At 58.0% G+C, this 25,410-nt stretch overlaps 1 protein-coding gene across 1 annotated transcript in view; it reads right to left on the reverse strand.

Annotated features, from left to right (window-relative positions):
* LOC140411508 (dynein axonemal heavy chain 8-like) overlaps positions 1-25,410 on the reverse strand; it is a 2,059,122-nt gene that overhangs the window by 723,107 nt on the left and 1,310,605 nt on the right. Inside the window, exons 45-46 of the mRNA XM_072500594.1 lie at positions 16,103-16,189; positions 890-997 (exon numbers count right to left, since the gene is read on the reverse strand). Coding sequence (XP_072356695.1) covers positions 890-997; positions 16,103-16,189 — 195 coding nt within the window. The remainder of the gene's footprint in view (positions 1-889; positions 998-16,102; positions 16,190-25,410) is intronic.

Consider the following 25,410-nt stretch of genomic DNA (forward strand, 5'->3'; position numbering starts at 1 on the left):
GGGCTGGGTGGGGGTTCCCAGGGTCAAACTTCAGCCACAGCCTGAGGCCATCCAACCCCCAGGAGCCTGGCAGTGGCAGAGGCCTGAATCTCTCATGCTTCACCATGCCAGGGCTGTGCTTGGCCAACCTCACACCCAAGCCCACCAGGCGGATTTCCTGCTGTGGTGGTCCGGGCATCACCATGTGGGACATGAATCAACATGCCAATCAATAGTTTGCATTTTCCCATGCAGCCGGTGGCGGGAGGGCAGAGAATGGCAATGGGCCTGGTGCCCCCAATTCGTTTTTAGGCCAATGCTCCATTCTCTGCCCGATCAGGATTCCTGATCACAGTGACGGGGAATGAAGAATCCCGGCTATTGTTTCTAGAAGCTTCCCCACCATGGAATTTAAACTGACTGACCTGTACTTGCTGGGCTTACTGTTCTATAATTCTCTGAACAAATGTGTAATATTTCCTGGTCCTCTGGCGCCACCCTGAGTCAAAGGAAGACTACAGGACCTACGTGGACAATCTTTCATATTGTCAGGTAGATACTAGTGTTGTAGCTGTACTGGAACAACTTTGTTGGGGTTGATTACTTCGGGAGCACAAGTCTCCAATTTTACAGATGGGATGCTGCCTCATAGCCTGTCCGCTTTCTCAGCAATTAGAATATAATATTAGGAGAATTTAGGAGAATGAAACTGTTCATGTAACTATCTCCAGCCTGTTGGGTTGAATGTTTCTGTTGATTGTCCTGACTGGTGTGCACATAACAGAGATGGGATTTAATATTCATTCCAAAAATCGTCAGCATTGTCATCTATTTTGCTCTTCATATAATCATCGTTTTCAGCATTAAGCAAGTTACATTTATTTAATTCAAAGGGGGGGGGGGTACATACCTGCTTAGTAAGTTGCTCTTCACACAATTTGTAAAGTACAAAGAATTTCTGAGCCAGCAGCACATTATCCATAAATCCGACACTTGCCAGTTTAACCCTTATAATGATCTGAAATAGATTAAATGAATTTCATCAAGAAACAGTGTTCAAACTATATAAATACATCTTCAAACTATATAAAAATATAGATATATTTTGACATAAATAAATAAACAAAATTACTGAACAGCTGTGGTAAAAATTCAGCCTATTATCTCTCCTCTTGTAACCTTTCCCCCTTGGCCAATGTGAGGTCCACCATGTCAGGGCCACTCTGGTAAAAACCACAGGCAGGCTTCTCCGTTCCTCAGACTAAGTGTTGACACCGATGCAGGATTTGTGGACTTTCACGTCAGTAAAACTGGCGTCACACCTGGATCAATTCAGCAAGTCTGGAAGGGCTAGCAGAGGTGCCACGTGGAATACAACTGCTTCCAATAAAAACGGTGCAGGATTCGCCGGGTCCGTGATTGACACTCGGGAGGCTGACAAGCTGCAGCCACATATACACATCATCCCCACACACACTCATCCCAGCCAACAAGATGGCACTGGTTGTGCTGGAGCGCGCCCATACAGCTGATGGGTTTGCTGGGGCCAGAGGGCACCTAGGGGTCTGCCCTGGGAGACACCATACGACCTGTGGCCCTAAGTACACAGTGGGCAGTCAGCAGGGTGCGCAGCTGCATGGCTGCCTTGCCAGCTATGGCAATGGTGTTCTGTGCCCGTCCACCCTGACCCCACATCCCACCTCCTGGCCAGCCCACGCTACTCTCCCCTGCCCTGGCAGAAGACCCCCGGCCAGTGGCACAACATTCAGCAAACTATGGTGGTGTTGGACACTCTCCGCACCCCTCCGCTTTCCCTCAGCAGCCACGAGGCCGGTTTCACGATTTTTAAAAGCACAAGTGAACTGCGCCATTGGGAACTTGGCCCATCAGAGACAGAGGATCGCGGAGGCCCCAGAGACTGCCAGGTCAGGCCAGCAAATGACATGCAAACGGTGTTCCAGACCGCATTGAATCCACTGTCTAGAATTGCGATTTGGCGTCAAATTGGCGCCCACCGCGATTTAGGCGTCGGAACCTATTCTCCGCCCAATCGCATTTTGAAATTTTAGCATCAGCCATTGGAGAATCCCGCCCTACAAGTCCTCCACACCCATGTGGGGCGAAATTCTCCGTTATCGGCGGAAACTCCGCCGATCGGCGCAAAAAACGGCGCAAATCCCACTTGCGCACGTCATAAAAATGGGCCGATAGTCTGCGGCCCGAAATGGGCTAGCAGCGACGTAACGGGATCCGCGCTTGCGCAGTGGTTCACGCCGTGCAGTGTCATACGCGCTACACGGCGTGACGGCTCATAAGGCCGCGCAGCTCCCCCCCACCCGACCGGAACAGCCGACCGCAACACCCGACTTGATGGCTGGCCGTCGCTCAGCCCCGAGGTTCGAGTCACGCGATGTGGAGGCGCTCCTGGACGCGGTGGAGCAGAGGAGGGACGCCCTGTATCCCGGGCACGGCCGCAGAGTTGCCCCACGCCACAGCCGGCGTCTGTGGAGGGAGGTGGCAGAGGCCGTCACCGCTGTGGCCCTAACACCACGGACAGGCACCCAGTGCCACAAGAAGGTGAACGACATCGTCAGAGCAGGCAGGGTGAGCCTCCCCATATCCCCCATATCCCCAAATCCCCCCCTCCCCATATCCCCCCCTCCCCCATATCCCCCCTCCCCCATATCCCCCATATCCCCCCTCCCCCATATCCCCCCTCCCCCATATCCCCCATTTCCCCCCTCCCCCATATCCCCCATACTCCCCCCTCCCCCATATCCCCCCCACCCCCATATCCCCCATATCCCCCTCCCCCATATCCCCTCTCCCCCAAATCCCCCCCTCCCCCATATCCCCCCTCCCCCATATCCCCCCTCCCCCATATCCCCCCTCCCCCATATCCCCCCTCCCCCATATCCCCCATATCCCCCCTCCCCCATATCCTCCATACTCCCCCCTCCCCCATATCCCCCCACCCCCATATCCCCCATATCCCCCTCCCCCATATCCCCCATATTCCCCCTTCCCCCATATCCCCCCTCCCCCATATCCCCCTCCCCCATATCCCCCATATCCCCCTCCCCCATATCCCCCATATCCCCCCTCCCCCATATCCCCCATATTCCCCCCTCCCCCATATCCCCCTCCCCATATCCCCCCTCCCCCATATCCCCCATATTCCCCCATATCCCCCATATCCCCCCTCCCCCATATCCCCCCTCCACCATATCCCCCATATCCCCCCACCCCCATATCCCCCATATCCCCCCTCCCCATATCCCCCATATTCCCCCCTCCCCCATATCCCCCCTCCCCCATATCCCCCCTCCCCCATATCCCCCATATCCCCCCTCCCCATATCCCCCATATCGCCCCTCCCCCATATCCCCCATATTCCCCCCTCCCCCATATCCCCCCTCCCCATATCCCCATATCCCCCCTCCCCCATATCCCCCATATTACCCCATCCCCCATATCCCCCCTCCCCCATATCCCCCCTCCCCCATATCCCCAATATCCCCCCTCCCCCATATTCCCCATATCCCCCCCACCCCATATCCCCCCTCCCACATATGCCCCCTCCCCCATATCCCCCATATCCCCCCTCCCCCATATCCCCCCTCCCCCATATCCCCCCTCCCCATATCCCCCCTCCACCATATCCCCCATATTCCCCCCTCCCCCATATCCCCCATATCCCCCCTCCCCCATATCCCCCATATCCCCCCCTCCCCCATATCCACCCCTCCCCCATATCCCCCATATCCCCAAGTGAATCCAGCCCTAACCTTAACCTCTGCAATGCACGCGCAACCGATGGCGTGCATTCATATACCTGCCTAACACTGTTGCCTTTTACCCCTGCCACCATCCCCCCCCCCACAGGAGAAGCGCGCACACAACACCAGGGAGCATGTGAGGACTGGAGGAGGGCCCGCTGATGAGAGGCCACTGACCGTACACGAGGAAAGGGCCCTGGAACTGGCTGGCGGACCTGAGGACCGGGAGGTTGCTGATGCAGAGGTCGGGGCCCCACGAGCAAGTGAGCCACCAACAGCCCGTCCCCATATCCCCCCTCCCCTATATCCCCCTCTCCCGTATCACCTGATCACTGCCTGATGTCTAACCATGCATGCTTCATTGTGTATCGCAGGACCAAACGTCCAGGCACCCATCCCCGCAGATGCAGACCGCCCGCAGGATGCCCCTCGGAGACCACGGGAGACGGAGAGACCCGCACCCTCCAGCATGCGACGCCCGCAGGATGCCCCTCGGAGACCACGGGAGACGGAGAGACCCGCACCCTCCAGCATGCGACGCCCGCAGGATGCCCCTCGGAGACCACGGGAGACGGAGAGACCCGAACCCTCCAGCATGCGACGCCCGCAGGATGCCCCTCGGAGACCACGGGAGACGGAGAGACCCGCACCCTCCAGCATGCGACGCCCGCAGGATGCCCCTCGGAGACCACGGGAGACGGAGAGACCCGGACCCTCCAGCATGCGACGCCCGCAGGATGCCCCTCGGAGACCACGGGAGACGGAGAGACCCGGACCCTCCAGCATGCGACGCCCGCAGGATGCCTCTCGCACACCACGGGAGACGGAGAGACCTGGAGCAACAGGGAGACGACACCCCCGTCACGTGCGGGAGCGACCACCCAGCGATGAGGGGGGCAGCCACAGGCCCCCGTCACATCCGAGCCAGGACACCACTACCCAGGACACCACTATCCAGGACACCCCTACCCGGGACACCACTACCCATGACACCCCTACCCGGGACACCACTACCCGGGACACCACTACCCGGGACAGCACTACCCGGGACAGCACTACCCGGGACAGCACTACCCGGGACAGCACTACCCAGGACACCCCTACCCGGGAAGACGAAATACCGGACAGTGACTCAGAGTGGATGGGTGGAGACGAACCCCCACCCCAAAGTGCCATGGACTCAGAGTGGGACGAAGAGCACGACACAACGCCACTGCTGTCACCAACACCCTCCACCATCGCAGAAACACTCACCACGGTTGGGCACTTTAGTGATGAGGCGTCTGGTACACTCACTGGTGCGCACAACACAGCCGTCCCGGTACAGCAGGTGGAGGTAGGAGCAGCAGAGGGACCGGGCGGTCGGAGGGCAGCCCAGGCCAAGCAAACATCTGCCGCCCAGATGGATCCCGGGTTCCTGCAGTTACCACACCCACACATAGATCCGATGCAACCACCGACACGGAGACGAGCGAATAGGGTGACGGGTGGCTTGCGGCGGCTGCGGTCGCAGGTGGAGGAGTCCACCCGCGTCCAGGAGCTGGGAGTGGTCCCGGTCATGCGTGCCACCCAGGCTGACACCGCACGGGTGGCGTCCGCGGTGGAGGCAATGGGTGCGACGGTGTCAGACATGGGGAACGGTTTGCGAGGCCTGGGGCCTTCCGTGCAGGCGGCGTCTGTGGCCCAGGAAATGGCTGCCCTCTCACAGGAGGCCATGAGCCAGTGCCAGCGCCAGATGGCAGAGGCGCTCAACGCCATAGCCCAGTCTCATCAGGCCATGGCCCAGTCTCAGCAGGCCATGGCCCAGTCTCAGCAGGCCATAGCCCAGTCTCTGCAGGCCATGGCCCAGTCTCTGCAGGCCATGGCCCAGTCTCTGCAGGCCATGGCCCAGTCTCAGCAGGCCATCGCTGAGGGCATCGGCGCCAGTGGCCATGTGCGAGCTGGCGTCGCACTGTCGCAGACAGGGTTCGACAACCCCCTGGGCTCCATGGCTGCAAACCTGCAGACCCCTGTCGATACCAGCACGGGCCTCCAGGACTGGCAGCGCCAGATGTCGGGGGCGCGTCGGATGGCCAGTCCGTTCGCATCCCCCACCCATGTAGAGGCCTGGGGGCCATCGGGCACCCCGAGGGAGGAGGAGGTGGTGTGGTCCGTCCCGGCTCCCTCTGTAGGCAAGGTCCCGGTACACCGCGACACCTCGGACTCCCCCCCTTCCGTCCCAGGTGCATCGGGTGGGCAACGGGCAGGACAGGCTGGCAGCTCGCCATCCCAGTCGCCCGGGCCGCAGCCTGGCCCATCTAGGCCAGGACGCCCCAGGAAACGACCGCCAAAGGGATCCAGTGTCAGAGGGCAGGAATCACAGGAGTCCACCTCCAGTTCTGCTGTACCGTCTGGGGAACCACGTAGACGTAGTCAAAGGGCCCGTAAGGCCAAACAATTAGACACTGAGTAAGTTGGCACGGGTGCAGGGCACAGATGAGTTTTAGGCGCTAGGGCACGTGCATGAACTCCTTTGGTTATTAAAGTCAATGTTACACCTACCAAAGCTGCCTTTGTGCTCTGTCCAAAGTGTGCGGGGGTGTCATGTACGTTGAGCGCAAGTGTGTGTGTGAGGGGTGGTCTTACCTCAGCCCCAGGTGAGTCTGCCCCCTTCCCCCTGGGCCGCCATCAACATCCCCCGGGCAGAGGACGGGACCGTGCGCTGCAGTGTCACAGCCGCATGCAGGGATGGTCCGGGTGGATGGTGGTACTGTGGCCATGGGTCAGACATAGTCCAACGATGTAGAGCCAGGAGCTCATCGGAGGCGGGTTGTCATCATTCTCCATGGCCTGCGATAGACACGCGTCCACCCGCAACTGGGTGAGCCCGGCCCGTTGTGCCGCCGGTGGATCGGCAATTGGGGGTGGGGGGGTGGTGTTCATGCGGGTGGGGTGTGTGGGGTTGGGGAGGGGGGTGAGGGTGCTGGGTGGGTGGATGGGTGGGGGGTGTGGGTGGTCGGCTGTTGTCATGGTGTGCGGTCTGTGGCCATACTACCCGATTCCCACGCCCATCTAGTCAGTGAAGCGGGCGTCTATCAGTCTGTCCCGTGCCCGCTGGGCCAGCCGGTAACGGTGGACAGCCACCCGTCTGTGTCTACCCCGTCTGCCCTGACCATTGCCCCCATCCCCCTCATCTGGGGAGGACTGGGCCTCTTCCTGCTGCTCCTCCACTCCGCCCTCCTCTGCCTGCGGCACATCGCCCCTCTGCTGGGCTATGTTGTGCAGGACGCAGCACACCACAATGATGCGGCCGACCCTATCTGACCGATACTGGAGGGCGCCCCCAGAGAGGTCCAGGCACCTGAAACGCATCTTCAGCACGCCAAAGCACCTTTCGATCACTCCCCTTGTCGCTACATGGGCATCATTGTAGCGGTTCTCCGTCTCATTGCGTGGCCTCCGTATAGGCGTCATCAGCCACGATCGCAATGGGTAGCCCCTGTCGCCCAGCAACCAGCCCCTCAGCCGGGGATGGCGTCCCTCGTACATGCCGGGGATGGATGACCGCGACAACACAAATGAGTCGTGTACACTGCCTGGGTGATGGGCGCAGACGTGCAGGATCATCATGCGTTGGTCGCAGACCACCTGTACGTTCATCGAATAGGTCCCCTCCCTATTAGTGAACACGGCCCTGTTATCTGCAGGTGGCCGCACGGCGACGTGCATCCCATCGATCGCGCCCTGGACCATGGGGAACCCGGCAATGGCAGAGAAGCCCACGGCCCTGGCATCTTGGCTGGCCCGGTCCACGGGGAAGCGGATGTAGCGGTGCGCCATGCCATAAAGGGCATCTGTCACTGCCCGGATGCACCGATGCACCGATGTCTGCGATATGCCGGACAGGTCCCCACTCGGTGCCTGGAATGACCCCGTTGCATAAAAGTTCAGGGCCACCGTAACCTTGACGGACACGGGGAGAGGGTGTCCCCCGCCAGTGCCACGCGGTGACAGGTGTGCCAGCAGGTGGCAGATGTGTGCCACGGTTTCCCGGCTCATCCGGAGTCTCCTCCTGCATTCCCGGTCCGTGAGGTCCTGGTATGACTGCCGGGGCCGGTACACACGGGGCGCCCTCGGGTGCCTCCGTTGCCGTGGGGCCGCGACGTCCTCCTCCCCCTCCTCGTCCTGTCGGTCAGGTGTCCCTCCAGCCTGGGCGGCTGCCGCCTGCCCCTCTGCGGCAGCCTGCGCCGCCTCTCTGGCACGCTCCTCCTCCTCCTCCTCCTCCTCCTCCTCATCCAGGGCAACATAGACATGAGCGGCTGCCACCACGGCGGCCAACATCGCTGGATGGTCTGAAAACATGACGGCCTGGTGGGGGGGAGGGGAACGACGACATGTCATCATTGCCCATATCCCCTCCTCCCCCCAGCCAGGTGGCATGGACCGCATGGGTCCAACTGTTGGAGGCTGGCACCTGGCCAGGTGGACCAACTCATTTGCCCTCCCATCACCCACCCCGGCACGGCCCCCTCCCCAACCTCCACCCCAGCACGGACCCCCCCCCCCCCAACCTCCACCCCGACACGGACCCCCTCCCCAACCTCCACCCCGGCACGGACCCCCTCCCCAACCTCCACCCCGGCACGGACCCCCTCCCCAACCCCCAACCTCCACCCCAGCACGGACCCCCCCAACCTCCACCCCGGCACGGCCCCCTCCCCAACCCCCAACCTCCACCCCAGCACGGACCCCCCCAACCTCCACCCCAGCACGGACCCCCCCCAACCTCCACCCCGGCACGGACCCCCTCCCCAACACCCAACCTCCACCCCAGCACGGACCCCCCCCAACCTCCACCCCGGCACGGCCCCCTCCCCAACCCCCAACCTCCACCCCAGCACGGACCCCCCCCAACCTCCACCCCGACACGGACCCCCTCCCCAACCTCCACCCCGGCACGGACCCCCTCCCCAACCTCCACCCCGGCACGGACCCCCTCCCCAACCCCCAACCTCCACCCCAGCACGGACCCCCCCCCCAACCTCCACCCCGGCACGGACCCCCTCCACAACCCCCAACCTCCACCCCAGCACGGACCCCCCCCCAACCTCCACCCCGGCACGGACCCCCCCCAACCTCCACCCCGGCACGGACCCCCTCCCCAACCCCCAACCTCCACCCCAGCACGGACCCCCCCCCAACCTCCACCCCGGAACGGACCCCCTCCACAACCCCCAACCTCCACCCCGGCACGGACCCCCTCCCGGCACTCCCCCGGAGCCCAGCCTACTCTAACCACCCCCCCCCCCCCCCGCCGCACACACACACAAGCCGAGACACACCTCTCCTCACGCAATCAGTCTGCGGCCACGCCATTTCCTGCCCAGAGCCAACCCCCCAGGCCGTCACTCACCTCCTCGCTGGTCGGCGTGAGCCTGGAGCACCGGGTCACGCCGATGAAAAGGAGGTTTGATTCACGTCGACGTGAACGGTCATCACGTCGACGGGACTTCGGCCCATCCGGAAGGGAGAATATCGGCAGGCCGAAAATCGGCTGCCTTGCGCAGACCCGTGACATTCTCCGCGGCAGCGGCGCCATTAACGCCCCGCCGACTTTTCTCCCTTCGGAGACTTCGGCGGGGGCGGGGGCAGGATTCACGGCGGCCAACGGCCATTCTCCGACCCGGCGGGGGGTCGGAGAATGACGCCCGTGATTCCCGGCCGTGGGAATTAAGACCCATTTGCATTTATTTACACCCTCCTGTCTCCCGGCACATACTGTGGAACTCGTTCACTCCACCATCAGGGGTCGGAGCGTTACATCCAGGTTGGTGCCCGTTGCTGATCTCAATTTTCCCCCCATGCCCAATCTTCCGTCCCATTGGCGATCACGCCTTGGCCGTCCCGGGACAGAGAATTCTGCCCAAAATGTCACTCACCATGGTGGGAGAGCTCCTCACTGCCTCGTCCTGCTCGTCCTCAAACTGAGAGGCTATGAAGGCATCCTGAGCTCTTTGGCCATCATGGGCCCTGGCCATGGCTCAACGTTCTTACTCCTCCTCTGTGGTTTGCCCTTCGCCACCCTCCTCAAACTCCACCTCATCTGAGGAGATATGGCGTACCTCCATTTTCTCCTGGTCCAGCTGGTCTCCCCTCTGCAGGGTCAAGTTGTGGAGAGCGCAGAAGAACACAATAATGAGGTACACCCTCGGGGGATTGCATTGGAGGGCACCTCCTGACCTGTCCAGCTACCGGAACTGTACCTTCTGCAAACCTATCACCTGCTTGGCCAGTACGCGCATTGATGCATGAGACTCATTGTAGTGAGTCTCTGTTGACAGAGGCCAGAGGCCCGCACAGCAAACCTCCACCCCCGACCGGCAAGTTCCCGACGGTGTGGAACTAACCACCTATTGCCGGTCGGGCTGCTGGCGTGGCAGCTGTGGATTCAGTCTTCGGCCGTCCTGGTCAGGGCAGAGGGGTATCGGAAACCTGGGGGGGGGTGTGCCTTTTCGGCTGCCGGGGGTTAGATCCACGCGGTTTGATGCTCAAGCGCACGGCCGATCGGTGGGGTCTGATTTTTCCGCCTGGCTCCGCAGTCCGAGGTCGCCATGGAGCTCGACACGGCCGCTGCAGGCCGCCTCCGTGCGCATGCGTGGACTCCAAACCGGAATTGCGGGGGCACGTATCCGCAGCTAAAGCTGTTAGCCCCCTGCAGGGCATTGAATTAGCTCAACTTGCTTCTCGGACATTCTGGAGTAAAATTCCACCGTTTTTACACTGGCGTGGGAGAATCCAACCCTGCATCTTAGAACTTATGTAACATATAGGTATGTAACCTCATTAAACAGTGCGGAGAGAGAGACACGGGGCAGATTCGGGCCTAGTATTTCTCGGGACCTCTTACCTGAAGAAACAGGCAGGAAATCACGGGAACAGCAGCCAATGGGCGCAACCGAGCTTTGATTTGATTTGATTTATTATTGTCACATGTATTGGTATACAGCGAAAAGTATTGTTTCTTGCAAGCTGTACAAACAATGCATACCCTACATAGGGAAGGAAGGAGAGACTGCAGAATATAATGTTACAGTTATAGCAAAGCGCAGAGAAAAAAATCAACTTAAAGAGCGGACGGTAAGTGAATAAATCCAGCGCGGGGCAGACCCGGGTCTAGTACTTTTTTTTCCCTTTTAAAATTTCTTTGGGAATTCAGAACATAGGGATGGAGGTAAGGGACACCACTCTAGTGTCCCCACTGACTATACCTGCGGGAAGTGCACCCAACTTGTTATGGGCCAGGATTTAGAGAACCCCAAAGTGTATCATGGAGTTCACCTGACCCACAACTTTTAATAGATTGTGGTATGGGGAGCACACGGCCCACTCTACAGGTGTGGTACAGCAGAAATGGAAAAGTATTTTAAGCAAATCAATATTTATTCTAAGAACTCAAGTTAACCTTTTTAAAACATACAGTGAACATCTTAGCAACCATTGATTCAAATACAACCCCCAAAGAATATAACACTAAGTAATCCTTTAAGCTTTCCTTTTAACATCCATAAGACTTAAAACACCTTTTACCAGAAGCACATCAGGTTAAAGTCACTACTGTTATTGGTTTTAAATCACCAGGATCGATTTACAGTCTTTAGATTACAGAGAGAGATCCATACACCTTCTGGCTGTGACTGTAGCTATCCAGCTCTGAAAACAAAACTAAAACACACCCTGCAGCAAACAGCCTAAAACGAAAGTAAAAAGCTGACAGACAGCCCAGCTCCCCCCACTGTCTGACATCACTGCAGTAATAAACACCCATTTCTTAAAAGTACTCTCACTACAGATATTTGTGATGTGGAGATGCCGGCGTTGGACTGGGGTGAGCACAGTAAGAAGTTTTACAACACCAGGTTAAAGTCCAACAGGTTTGTTTTGATGTCACAAGCTTTCGGAGCGCTGCTCCTTCCTCAGGTGAATGAAGAGGTATGTTCCAGAAACATATATATAGACAGATTCAAAGATGCCAGACAATGCTTGGAATGCGAGCATTAGCAGGTGATTAAATCTTTACAGATCCAGAGATGGGGTAACCCCAGGGTAAAGAGATGTGAATTGTGTCAAGCCAGGACAGTTGGTAGGATTTTGCAGGCCAGATGGTGGGGGATGAATGTAATGCGACATGAATCCAAGGTCCCGGTTGAGGCCGCACTCATGTGTGCGGAACTTGGCTATAAGCTTCTGCTCGGCGATTCTGCGTTGTCGCGCGTCCTGAAGGCCGCCTTGGAGAACGCTTACCCAGAGATCAGAGGTTGAATGCCCTTGACTGCTGAAGTGTTCCCCGACTGGAAGGGAACATTCCTGCCTGGTGATTGTTGCGCGATGTCCGTTCATTCGTTGTCGAATCGTCTGCATGGTCTCGCCAATATACCACGCTTCGGGACATCCTTTCCTGCAGCGTATGAGGTAGACAACGTTGGCCGAGTCGCACGAGTATGTACCGCGTACCTGGTGGATGGTGTTCTCACGTGTAATAGTGGTATCCATGTCGATGATCTGGCACGTCTTGCAGAGATTGGCATGGCAGGGTTGTGTGGTGTCGTGGTCACTGTTCTGAAGACTGGGTAGTTTGCTGCAAACAACGGTTTGTTTGAGGTTGCGCGGTTGTTTGAAGGCAGGTAGTGGGGGTGTGGGGATGAACTTGGCAAGATGTTCATCTTCATCGATGACGTGTTGAAGGCTGTGAAGAAGATGACGTAGTTTCTCTGCTCCGGGAAAGTACTGGACGACGAAGGGTATTCTGTCGGTCGTGTCCCATGTTTGTCTTCTGAGGAGGTCGGTGCGTTTTTTTGCTGTGGCACGTTGGAACTGTCGATCGATGAGTCGAGCGCCATATCCCGTTCGTACGAGGGCATCTTTCAACGTCTGTAGATGTCTGTTACGCTCCTCCTCGTCTGAGCAGATGTTTATATACACACCCATTTAAAAACACCCATTTCATAAAGGTACTCTCACATGACAAACTCCAGATCCTCAGAGACCGCGTTAAGGAACTGGAGCTGGATGAACTTCGGATCATCTGGGAGGCAGAGGGGTCAATAGAGAGGTGTTTCAGGGAGGTAAAGTTCAGGACAAGAGTAGCTGGGTTACAGTCAGGGGAAGGAAAGGGAACAGGCAGACAGTGCAGGGATCCCCTGTGGCCGTTTCCCTTCAAAATAAGTATACCGTTTTGGATGCTGTTGGGAGAGGTGGGGGGAGACCTACCAGGGGAAGGCCATAACGGCCAGGTCTCTGGCACTGAACCTGACTCTGTGGCTCAGAGGGGAAGGGGGGAAAATAGAAAAGGGATAGTAATAGGAGACTCAATGGTTAGGGGAACGAACAGGAGATTCTGTGGTCGCGAACAACACTCCCGGAAGGTATGTTGCCTCCCAGGTGAAGGGTCAGGGATGTCTCGGATTAAGTCTCCAGGATTCTTAAGGGGGACGGTGCACATTGGCACCAACGACATAGCTACGAAAAGGGATGAGGATCTAAAAAGTGATTTTAGGGAGTTGGGTTGGAAGCTAAAGAGCAGGACGAGCAGAGTAGTGATCTCAGGATTGCTACCGGTGTCACGTGCTAGTGAGGCAAGGAACAGAAAGTGAATGTAGCTGAACATGTGGCTACAGGGCTGGTGCAGGAGGGAAGGCTTCAGATATGCAGATCATTGGGATACCTTCCGGGGAAGGTGGGACCTGTACATGAAGGACGGGTTGCACCTAAACTGGAGGGGCACCAATATCCTGAGCAGCAGGTTTGCTCGAGCTCTTCGGGAGGGTTTAAACTAGTTTGGCAGGGGTTTGGGAGCCAGAGTTACAGATCAGAGGACAGGGTAGCTGTTGAACGGGCTGAAATAGTATGCACTGAGTGTGTGAGGAAGGATAGACAGTTGATAGGGCAAAGTTACACTCAGTGGGATGGGTTAAAGTGTGTCTGTTTCAATACAAGGAGTATCAGGAATAAGGGAGATGAACTTAGAGCATGGATCAGTACTTGGAACTATGATGTTGTGGCCATTACAGAGACATGGATTTCACAGGGGTAGGAATGGTTGTTAGACGTTCTGAGGTTTAGATGTTTTAAGAAGAAAAGGGAGGGAGGTAAAAGAGGAGGGGGAGTGGCACTGTTAATTAGAGGGTGCATCACAGCTGAAGAAAAGGAGGTAGTCGAGGAGAGTTTGTCTACTGAGTCAGCACAGGTAGAAGTCAGAAACAAGAAAGGAGCAGTCACTTTATTTGGAGTTTTCTATAGACCCCCTAAGAGCAGCAGAGAGATGGAGGAACTGATTGGGCAGCAGATCTTGGAAAGGTGCGGAAGTCATGGGTAACTTCAACTTCCCTAATATTGACTGCAACCTCCTAGATGCAAATGGTTTGGATGGAGCAGATTTTGTCAGGTGTGTCCAGGAAGGATTCCTGACTCAATATGTAGATAGGCCGACAAGGGGGGGAGGCCATATTGGATTTGGTATTTGGCAACGAACCAGGCCAGGTGTCAGATGTCTCGGTGGGAGAGCATTTCGGTGACAGTGACCACAACTCCTTGACCTTTACCATAGTCATGGAGAGGGATAGGAACAGACAGTATGGGAAGGGCTTTATTTCGGGGAGGGGAAATTATACTGCTATTAGATAGAAACTGACGAGCATAAATTGGGGACAGATGTTCTCAGGGAAATGCACAACAGTAATGTGGGGGTTGTTTAAGGAGAACTTGCTGCGGGTGCTGGATAGTTTTGTCCCACTGAGACGAGGAAGGAATGGTAAGGTGAAGGAGCCTTGATTGACAAGAGAAGTGGAGCTTCTCGTCAAGAGGAAGAAGGAAGCTTTCTTACAGTTGAGGAAGCAAGAATCTGGCATGGCTCTAAAGGGTTAAAAGGTAGCCAGAAAGGAACTCAAAAACGGACTTCGGAGAGCTAGAAGGGTGCATGAAAAAGTCCTGGTGGGAAGGATTAGGCAAAACCCCAAGACCTTCTACACTTATGTGAGAAATAAAAGGATGATCAGAGTGAGAGTAGGGCCGATCAGGGATAGTGGAGGGAACATGTGCCTAGAGTCTGAGGAGGTAGGGGAGGCTCGATATGAATATTTTGCTTCAGGATTCACTAGAGAGAGAGAGAGAGACCTTGTTGCTCATGAAAACAGCGTGAACCAGATTAATAGGCTCGAACAGGTTGATATTAAGAAGGAGCAAGTGCTGGAAATTTTGAAAAGCATCAGGATAGATAATTCCCCTGGGCCAGATGGGATATACCCAAGGTTGCTACGGGAAGTGAGGGAGGAGATTGCTGCCCCGTTGGTGATGATCTTTGCGTCCTCACTCTCCACTGGAGTAGTACCGGATGATTGGAAGGAGACAAATGCTGTTCCCCTGTTCAAGAAAGGGAGTAGGGAAATCTCTGGGAATTACAGACCAGTCAGTCTTACTCCTGTGGTGAGCAAAATACTGGAAAAGATTCTGAGAGATAGGGGCTGGATTCTCCAATTCTGGGGCTATGTCCCCATGTCCCCAGGAGAACTGGCGCAAAATGGCCACCGATTCCCCGTTTTGCTGGGGCTAGCAGGAAGGCAGCATTGAGCACCTGGCTCCAGCTGCCGGTACGGCCTGGAGAATTGCCGGGTCCGTGGCCGTGCATGCGAACCCAGCCTGCAAAATAGTCCCCCCCTTCGGCTGAATGTCCTGTACAAGGACATCCGGATGAGACTACACGTGTCCTGCGCCGCCGAGAACTAGGCTGGTTGAGGGCGGAGCATCGGGGGCAGACCTCAGGCAATGGCCTGAGGCCAGTGATACGCCGCTTTGGAAGGGCGGAGCATTGCGAAAGCAGCACCGCTCCTGATTTCATCGGGAATTTGGATTCTCCAGCTATTGATTTCGCTACTGGCGACCGGAGAATCCAGCCCAGAATTTAAGATTATTTAGAAAAACATAGTTTGATTAAAGATAGTCAGCATAGCTTTGTGAGGGGCAGGTCATGCCTCACAAGCTTCATTGAATATTTTGAGGATGTGACGAGACACATTGATGAAGGTCGGGCAGTGGATGTGGTGTATGTGGATTTCAGTAAGGCATTTGATAAGGTTCCCCATGGTAGGCTCATTCAGAAAGTCAGAGGGTATGGGATACACGAAAACATGGCTGTCTGGATACAGAATTGGCTGGCCGAAAGAAGACAGCAAGTGGAAGTGGATGGAAAATATTCCGCCTGATCTTAGATTAGGATAAATGGTCGGCACAACATTGCGTGCCGAAGGGCCTAGACTGTGCTGTACTGTTCTCTGTTCTATGTTCTATTTCACATTTGGGATCATTCCTCTCACCTGTCTATCTGGCACCATCATGGCTACTGTTCTGAATTGAATTTTTAGATTTTCTGGCAATTCTTGACGTCCTGCATATCCAGGATTCTATAAGGGAGGAAAGAGAAAATAAAACACACAGTAATATTTGACAGAAAGATAACTCGGAGGGAATTGTTATTTTAGTATGAAATTCCATAATTTATCCAGTCCTAAGTTGAGTGAAGATCAGAATATATAAATATTTTTATCTTTACCACGTGTTCTGAGGACAGTCAGGGCAGAACATCGGCAGGAAAACATGGAGCTGTCATGGGTTCACCTTGTTTCACTTCTATTAATTTAAATGGAAGGGAAATTATATAGATCCTTACAGTGCACTTCACAAGAACTCATGAGAGCAGAAGGCCATTTGGCCATAAGACATAGGAGCAGACTTAGGTCATTCAGCCCATCGAGTCTGCTCCGCCTTCAATCATGGCTGATATGTTTCTCAGCCCCATTCTCCTGCCTTCTCCCCATAACCCCTGATCCCCTTATTGATCAAGAACCTATCTATTTCTGGCTTGAAGGCACTCAGTGATTTGGCCTCCACAGCCTTCTGTGGCAAAGAGTTCCACAGATTCACCACCCTCTGGCTGAAGAAATTCCTCCTCATCTCTGCGTTAAAGGATCTACCCTTCAGTCTGAGGCTGTGCCCTCGGATTCTAGTTTTTCCTACTTGTAGAAACATCCTCTCCATGTCCACTCTATCCAGGACTCGCAGTATCCTGTAAGTTTAAATGAGATTCCCCCCCCTCATCCTTCTAAACTCCACTAAGTGCAGATCCAGAGTTCTCAACACCTCCTCATATCACAAGCTCTTCATTCCAGGGATCATTGTTGGGAATCTCTTCTGGAAATTATAGGCCGGTTAGCCTGACTTTGGTTCTTGGTAAGATTTTATAGTCCATTATTAAAGATGACATTGCAGAGTACTTGGAAGTGCATGGTAAATACGTTTGAGTCAGCATGGCTTTGATTGAACCTGTTCAATATGCTCATGGCAGATCTTACTGTGGTCTCAATTCCACTTTCCTTCCACTGCCCATAAACCTTGACTCCGTTGTCAATAAACGATTCCTGCTCTCGGAGGAAAATAATTGCGCAAACTAATTACACTTGGAAAGAAAACAAATTCTCCTCATCTCCATCTTAAATGGATGACGCCCCTGCGTGGGATCATCCCATCCGACAAGGCGACCCCTCATGGCAATTTCCCTGGTTCACATATTCAAATAAATCTCAGTGATTCTAGCATACGACTTTGGGCACTGAATTCACTTAGACTACAGCTTGGGAGTGAGAACATCTTCTTCATTAGGATCGCAATGTGTTTTTCCCAAGACATGCCAATCATGTTGTTACAATCTTATGTGATGTTATAATTAGATGGGAAGATTCCAGAATGGAACCCTGGCTCAAAATACCATAACATTAAATTTTATGTAAAAAGTGGAGGAACAGCATCACAGGATCGCCAATTAGTTTTAACAACAGGAAAAATAGCATTTAACAAACATAGTTACAAAGTCTTGCTTACCTTACTTACACAATACTCACTGCTGACACCCTTACTTCCAGACTTACTACTGGCTTGACACTTTACTTACTTGGCACGTCGTTGACTCTATTTGCTATCCCCTTAGTTTGACAATGACACACAGAATGTAAGATTAACACAGGTTACAAAGTATATCTTAAGCTTCAATGGTCTCATTGACACAGAACATCCATTTAAGCACATAAGATGTCTGTGGGCAAATATACTCACTCCACTCTGAATCCAAGTTAGTCTCCATGGATTTCTCCTCAGAATCACCCCCAGATGATTGTGACATGAGAGTTTCTAAACTCCACTCACAAAAACATGCTTAAAAATCTCTTATAATAGTACTTTCCCATTGTGGTTTGTATTCTGAAATCCAGTCCAGGTTTTCCAAATTACAAATTTAAACAAAGCTTACACTCCACTTTTAACTCTCAATTCCCAGACTGTATAAAAATGACATCAAGTGATTAATCTGCCTCTGGGGCGAAATTCTCCGTTATCGGCGGAAACTCCGCCGATCGGCGCAAAAAACGGCGCAAATCCCACTTGAGTCACGTCATAAAAATGGGCCGGTAGTCTGCGGCCCGAAATGGGCTAGCAGCGACGTAACGGGATCCGCGCTTGCGCAGTGGTTCACGCCGTGCAGCGTCATACGCGCTGCACGGCGTGACGGCTCATAAGGCCGCGCAGCTCCCCCCCACCCGACCGGAACAGCCGACCGCAACACCCGACTTGATGGCTGGCCGTCGCTCAGCCCCGAGGTTCGAGTCACGCGATGTGGAGGCGCTCCTGGATGCGGTGGAGCAGAGGAGGGACGCCCTGTATCCCGGGCACGGCCGCAGAGTTGCCCCACGCCACAGCCGGCGTCTGTGGAGGGAGGTGGCAGAGGCCGTCACCGCTGTGGCCCTAACACCACGGACAGGCACCCAGTGCCACAAGAAGGTGAACGACCTCGTCAGAGCAGGCAGGGTGAGCGTCCCCCATATCCCCCCCCTCCCCCATATCCCCCCTCCCCCATATCCCCCATATCCCCCCTCCCCCATATCCCCCCCTCCCCCATACCCCCCATATCCCCCCTCCCCCATATCCCCATATCCCCCCTCCCCCATATCCCCCCTCCCCCATATCCCCCATATCCCCCCTCCCCCATATCCCCCATATTCCCCCCTCCCCCATATCCCCCCTCCCCCATATCCCCCATATCCCCCCTCCCCCATATCCTCCATATCCCCCCTCCCCCATATCCCCCCTCCCCATATCCCCCCTCCCCCATATCCCCCATATTCCCCCCTCCCCCATATCCCCCCTCCCCCATATCCCCCATAATCCCCCCCTCCCCATATCCCCCATATCCCCCTCCCCATATCCCCCCTCCACCATATCCCCCACATTCCCCCCTCCCCCATATCCCCCATATCCCCCCTCCCCCATATCCCCCATATTCCCCCCTCCCCCATATCCCCCTCCCCCATATCCCCCATATCCCCCCTCCCCCATATCCCCCATATTCCCCCTCCCCCATATCCCCCCTCCCCCATATCCCCCATATCCCCCCTCCCCCATATCCCCCCTCCCCCATATCCCCCATATCCCCAAGTGAATCCATCCCTAACCTTAACCTCTGCAATGCACGCGCAACCGATGGCGTGCATTCATATACCTGCCTAACACTGTTGCCTTTTACCCCTGCCACCACCCCCCCCCCCCCCCAGGAGAAGCGCGCACACAACAATAGGGAGCATGTGAGGACTGGAGGAGGGCCAGCTGATGAGAGGCCACTGACCGTACACGAGGAAAGGGCCCTGGAACTGGCTGGCGGACCTGAGGACCGGGAGGTTGCTGATGCAGAGGTCGGGGCCCCACGAGCAAGTGAGCCACCAACAGCCCGTCCCCATATCCCCCCTCCCCTATATCCCCCTCTCCCGTATCACCTGATCACTGCCTGATGTCTAACCATGCATGCTTCATTGTGTATCGCAGGACCAAACGTCCAGGCACCCATCCCCGCAGATGCAGACCGCCCGCAGGATGCCCCTCGGAGACCACGGGAGACGGAGAGACCCGCACCCTCCAGCATGCGACGCCCGCAAGATGCCCCTTGGAGACCACGGGAGACAGAGAGACCCGAACCCTCCAGCATGCGACGCCCGCAGGATGCCCCTCGGAGACCACGGGAGACGGAGAGACCCGAACCCTCCAGCATGCGACGCCCGCAGGATGCCCCTCGGAGACCACGGGAGACGGAGAGACCTGGAGCAACAGGGAGACGACACCCCCGTCACGTGCGGGAGCGACCACCCAGCGATGAGGGGGGCAGCCACAGGCCCCCGTCACATCCGAGCCAGGACACCACTACCCAGGACACCACTATCCAGGACACCACTATCCAGGACACCACTACCCAGGACACCACTATCCAGGACACCCCTACCCGGGACACCACTACCCGGGACAGCACTACCCGGGACAGCACTACCCGGGACAGCACTACCCGGGACAGCACTACCCGGGACAGCACTACCCGGGACAGCACTACCCAGGACACCCCTACCCGGGAAGACGAAATACCGGACAGTGACTCAGAGTGGATGGGTGGAGACGAACCCCCACCCCAAAGTGCCATGGACTCAGAGTGGGACGAAGAGCACGACACAACGCCACTGCTGTCACCAACACCCTCCACCATCGCAGAAACACTCACCACGGTTGGGCACTTTAGTGATGAGGCGTCTGGTACACTCACTGGTGCGCACAACACAGCCGTCCCGGTACAGCAGGTGGAGGTAGGAGCAGCAGAGGGACCGGGCGGTCGGAGGGCAGCCCAGGCCAAGCGAACATCTGCCGCCCAGATGGATCCCGGGTTCCTGCAGTCACCACACCCACACATAGATCCGATGCAACCACCGACACGGAGACGAGCGAATAGGGTGACGGGTGGCTTGCGGCGGCTGCGGTCGCAGGTGGAGGAGTCCACCCGCGTCCAGGAGCTGGGAGTGGTCCCGGTCATGCGTGCCACCCAGGCTGACACCGCACGGGTGGCGTCCGCGGTGGAGGCAATGGGTGCGACGGTGTCAGACATGGGGAACGGTTTCCGAGGCCTGGGGCCTTCCATGCAGGCGGCGTCTGTGGCCCAGGAAATGGCTGCCCTCTCACAGGAGGCCATGAGCCAGTGCCAGCGCCAGATGGCAGAGGCGCTCAACGCCATAGCCCAGTCTCAGCAGGCCATGGCCCAGTCTCAGCAGGCCATAGCCCAGTCTCTGCAGGCCATGGCCCAGTCTCTGCAGGCCATGGCCCAGTCTCAGCAGGCCATCGCTGAGGGCATCGGCGCCAGTGGCCATGTGCGAGCTGGCGTCGCACTGTCGCAGACAGGGTTCGACAACCCCCTGGGCTCCATGGCTGCAAACCTGCAGACCCCTGTCGATACCAGCATGGGCCTCCAGGACTGGCAGCGCCAGATGTCGGGGGCGCGTCGGATGGCCAGTCCGTTCGCATCCCCCACCCATGTAGAGGCCTGGGGGCCATCGGGCACCCCGAGGGAGGAGGAGGTGGTGTGGTCCGTCCCGGCTCCCTCTGTAGGGGAGGTCCCGGTACACCGCGACACCTCGGACTCCCCCCCTTCCGTCCCAGGTGCATCGGGTGGGCAACGGGCAGGACAGGCTGGCAGCTCGCCATCCCAGTCGCCCGGGCCGCAGCCTGGCCCATCTAGGCCAGGACGCCCCAGGAAACGGCCGCCAAAGGGATCCAGTGTCAGAGGGCAGGAATCACAGGAGTCCACCTCCAGTTCTGCTGTACTGTCTGGGGAACCACGTAGACGTAGTCAAAGGGCCCGTAAGGCCAAACAATTAGACACTGAGTAAGTTGGCACGGGTGCAGGGCACAGATGAGTTTTAGGCGCTAGGGCACATGCATGAACTCCTTTGGTTATTAAAGTCAATGTTACACCTACCGAAGCTGCCTTTGTGCTCTGTCCAATGTGTGCGGGGGTGTCATGTACGTTGAGCGCAAGTGTGTGTGTGAGGGGTGGTCTTACCTCAGCCCCAGGTGAGTCTGCCCCCTTCCCCCTGGGCCGCCATCAACATCCCCCAGGCAGAGGACGGGACCGTGCGCTGTAGTGTCACAGCCGCATGCAGGGATGGTCCGGGTGGATGGTGGTACTGTGGCCATGGGTCAGACATAGTCCAACGATGTAGAGCCAGGAGCTCATCGGAGGCGGGTTGTCATCATTCTCCATGGCCTGCGATAGACACGCGTCCACCCGCAACTGGGTGAGCCCGGCCCGTTGTGCCGCCGGTGGATCGGCAATTGGGAGTGAGGGGGTGGTGTGCATGCGGGTGGGGTGTGTGGGGTTGGGGAGGGGGGTGAGGGTGCTGGGTGGGTGGATGGGTGGGGGGTGTGGGTGGTCGGCTGTTGTCATGGTGTGCGGTCTGTGGCCATACTACCCGATTCCCACGCCCATCTAGTCAGTGAAGCGGGCGGCTATCAGCCTGTCCCGTGCCCGCTGGACCAGCCGGTAACTGTGGACAGCCACCCGTCTGTGTCTACCCCGTCTGCCCTGACCATTGCCCCCATCCCCCTCATCTGGGGAAGACTGGGCCTCTTCCTGCTGCTCCTCCACTCCGCCCTCCTCTGCCTGCGGCACATCGCCCCTCTGCTGGGCTATGTTGTGCAGGACGCAGCACACCACAATGATGCGGCCGACCCTATTTGACCGATACTGGAGGGCGCCCCCAGAGAGGTCCAGGCACCTGAAACGCATCTTCAGCACGCCAAAGCACCTCTCGATCACTCCCCTTGTCGCTACATGGGCATCATTGTAGCGGTTCTCCGCCTCATTGCGTGGCCTCCGTATAGGCGTCATCAGCCACGATCGCAATGGGTAGCCCCTGTCGCCCAGCAACCAGCCCCTCAGCCGGGGATGGCGTCCCTCGTACATGCCGGGGATGGATGACCGCGACAACACGAATGAGTCGTGTACACTGCCTGGGTGACGGACGCAGACGTGCAGGATCATCATGCGGTGGTCGCAGACCACCTGTACGTTCATCGAATAGGTCCCCTTCCTATTAGTGAACACGGCCCTGTTATCTGCAGGTGGCCGCACGGCGACGTGCATCCCATCGATCGCGCCCTGGACCATGGGGAACCCGGCAATGGCAGAGAAGCCCACGGCCCGGGCATCTTGGCTGGCCCGGTCCACGGGGAAGCGGATGTAGCGGTGCGCCATGGCATAAAGGGCATCTGTCACTGCCCGGATACACCGGTGCACCGATGTCTGCGATATGCCGGACAGGTCCCCACTCGGTGCCTGGAATGACCCCGTTGCATAAAAGTTCAGGGCCACCGTAACCTTGACGGACACGGGGAGAGGGTGTCCCCCGCCAGTGCCACGCGGTGACAGGTGTGCCAGCAGGTGGCAGATGTGTGCCACGGTTTCCCGGCTCATCCGGAGTCTCCTCCTGCATTCCAGGTCCGTGAGGTCCTGGTATGACTGCCGGGGCCGGTACACACGGGGCGCCCTCGGGTGCCTCCGTTGCCGTGGGGCCGCGACGTCCTCCTCCCCCTCCTCGTCCTGTCGGTCAGGTGTCCCTCCAGCCTGGGCGGCTGCCGCCTGCCCCTCTGCGGCAGCCTGCGCCGCCTCTCTGGCACGCTCCTCCTCCTCCTCCTCCTCCTCCTCCTCCTCATCCAGGGCAACATAGACATGAGCGGCTGCCACCACGGCGGCCAACATCGCTGGATGATCTGAAAACATGACGACCTGGCGGGGGGGAGGGGAACGACGACATGTCATCATTGCCCATATCCCCTCCTCCCCCCAGCCAGGTGGCATGGACCGCATGGGTCCAACTGTTGGAGGCTCGCACCTGGCCAGGTGGACCAACTCATTTGCCCTCCCATCACCCACCCCGGCACGCCCCCCCCCCCCCCCCCAACCTCCACCCCGGCACGGACCCCCTCCCCAACCCCCAACCTCCACCCCGGCACGGACCCCCTCCCCAACCTCCACCCCGGCACGGACCCCCTACCCAACCTCCACCCCGGCACGGACCCCCTCCCCAACCCCCAACCTCCACCCCGGCACGGACCCCCTCCCCAACCTCCACCCCGGCACGGACCCCCTCCCCAACCCCCAACCTCCACCCCGGCACGGACCCCCTCCCCAACCTCCACCCCGGCACGGACCCCCTCCCCAACCTCCACCCCGGCACGGACCCCCTCCCCAACCCCCAACCTCCACCCCGGCACGGACCCCCTCCCCAACCTCCACCCCGGCACGGACCCCCTCCCCAACCTCCACCCCGGCACGGACCCCCTCCCCAATCCCCAACCTCCACCCCAGCACGGACCCCCTCCCCAACCTCCACCCCGGCACGGACCCCCTCCCCAACCCCCAACCTCCACCCCGGCACGGACCCCCTCCCCAACCTCCACCCCGACACGGACCCCCTCCCCAACCCCCAACCTCCACCCCGGCACGGACGCCCTCCACAACCCCCAACCTCCACCCCGGCACGGACGCCCTCCACAACCCCCAACCTCCACCCCGGCACGGACCCACTCCCGGCACTCCCCCGGAGTGCAGCCTACTCTAACCACCCCCCCCCCCCCCCGCCGCACACACACACAAGCCGAGACACACCTCTCCTCAGGCAATCAGTCTGCGGCCACGCCATCGCCTGCCCAGAGCCAACCCCCCAGGCCGTCACTCACCTCCTCGCTGGTCGGCGTGAGCCTGGAGCACCGGGTCACGCCGATGAAAAGGAGGTTTGATTGACGTCGACGTGAACGGTCATCACGTCGACGGGACTTCGGCCCATCCGGAAGGGAGAATATCGGCAGGCCGAAAATCGGCTGCCTTGCGCAGACCCGTGACATTCTCCGCGGCAGCGGCGCCATTAACGCCCCGCCGACTTTTCTCCCTTCGGAGACTTCGGCGGGGGCGGGGGCGGGATTCACGGCGGCCAACGGCCATTCTCCGACCCGGCGGGGGGTCGGAGAATGACGCCCCAGAAATCTGGGACGGGATTCTCCGACCCCCCGCCAGGTCGGAGAATCGCCGGGGGCTGGCGTGAATCCCGCCCCCGGCGGTTGCCGAATTCTCCGGCAACGGATATTCAGCGGGGGTGGGAATCGCGCCACGCTGGTTGGCGGCCCCCCCGGTGATTCTCCACCCTGTGATGGGCCAAAGTCCCGCTGCTGGAATGCCTGTCCCACTGGCGAGAATCAAACCACCTCTCTTACCGGCGGGACAAGGCGGCGCGGGCGGGCTCCGGGGTCCTGGGGGGTGCGCAGGGCGATCTGGCCCTGGGGGGGTGCCCCCACGGTGACCTGGCCCGCGATCGGGACCCACCGATCCGCGGGCGGGCCTGTGCCATGGGGGCACTCTTTTCCTTCCGCCTTCGCCATGGTCTCCACTCTGGCAGAGGCGGAAGAGACCCCCCTCCACTGCGCATGCGCGGGGATGCCGTGAGCAGCCACTGATGCTCACGCGCATGCACCGCATGGCAAAGTCAGTTTCGCGCCAGCTGGCGGGGCACCAAAGGCCTTTCCCGCCAGCTGGTGGGGCGGAAATCAGTCCGGCGCGGGCGTAGCCCCTCAAGGTTAGGGCTCGGCTCCTCAAGATGCGGAGGATTCCGCACCTTCGGGGCGGCGCTATGCCGGACTGATTCGCGCCGTTTTTGGCGCCGGTCGGCGGACATCACACCAATTGCAGAGAATCCCGCCCCTGTTGTTCCACTTC

The sequence above is a fragment of the Scyliorhinus torazame genome, chromosome 4 (assembly GCF_047496885.1).
Source record: "Scyliorhinus torazame isolate Kashiwa2021f chromosome 4, sScyTor2.1, whole genome shotgun sequence".
Taxonomy (NCBI): Eukaryota; Metazoa; Chordata; class Chondrichthyes; order Carcharhiniformes; family Scyliorhinidae; genus Scyliorhinus; species Scyliorhinus torazame.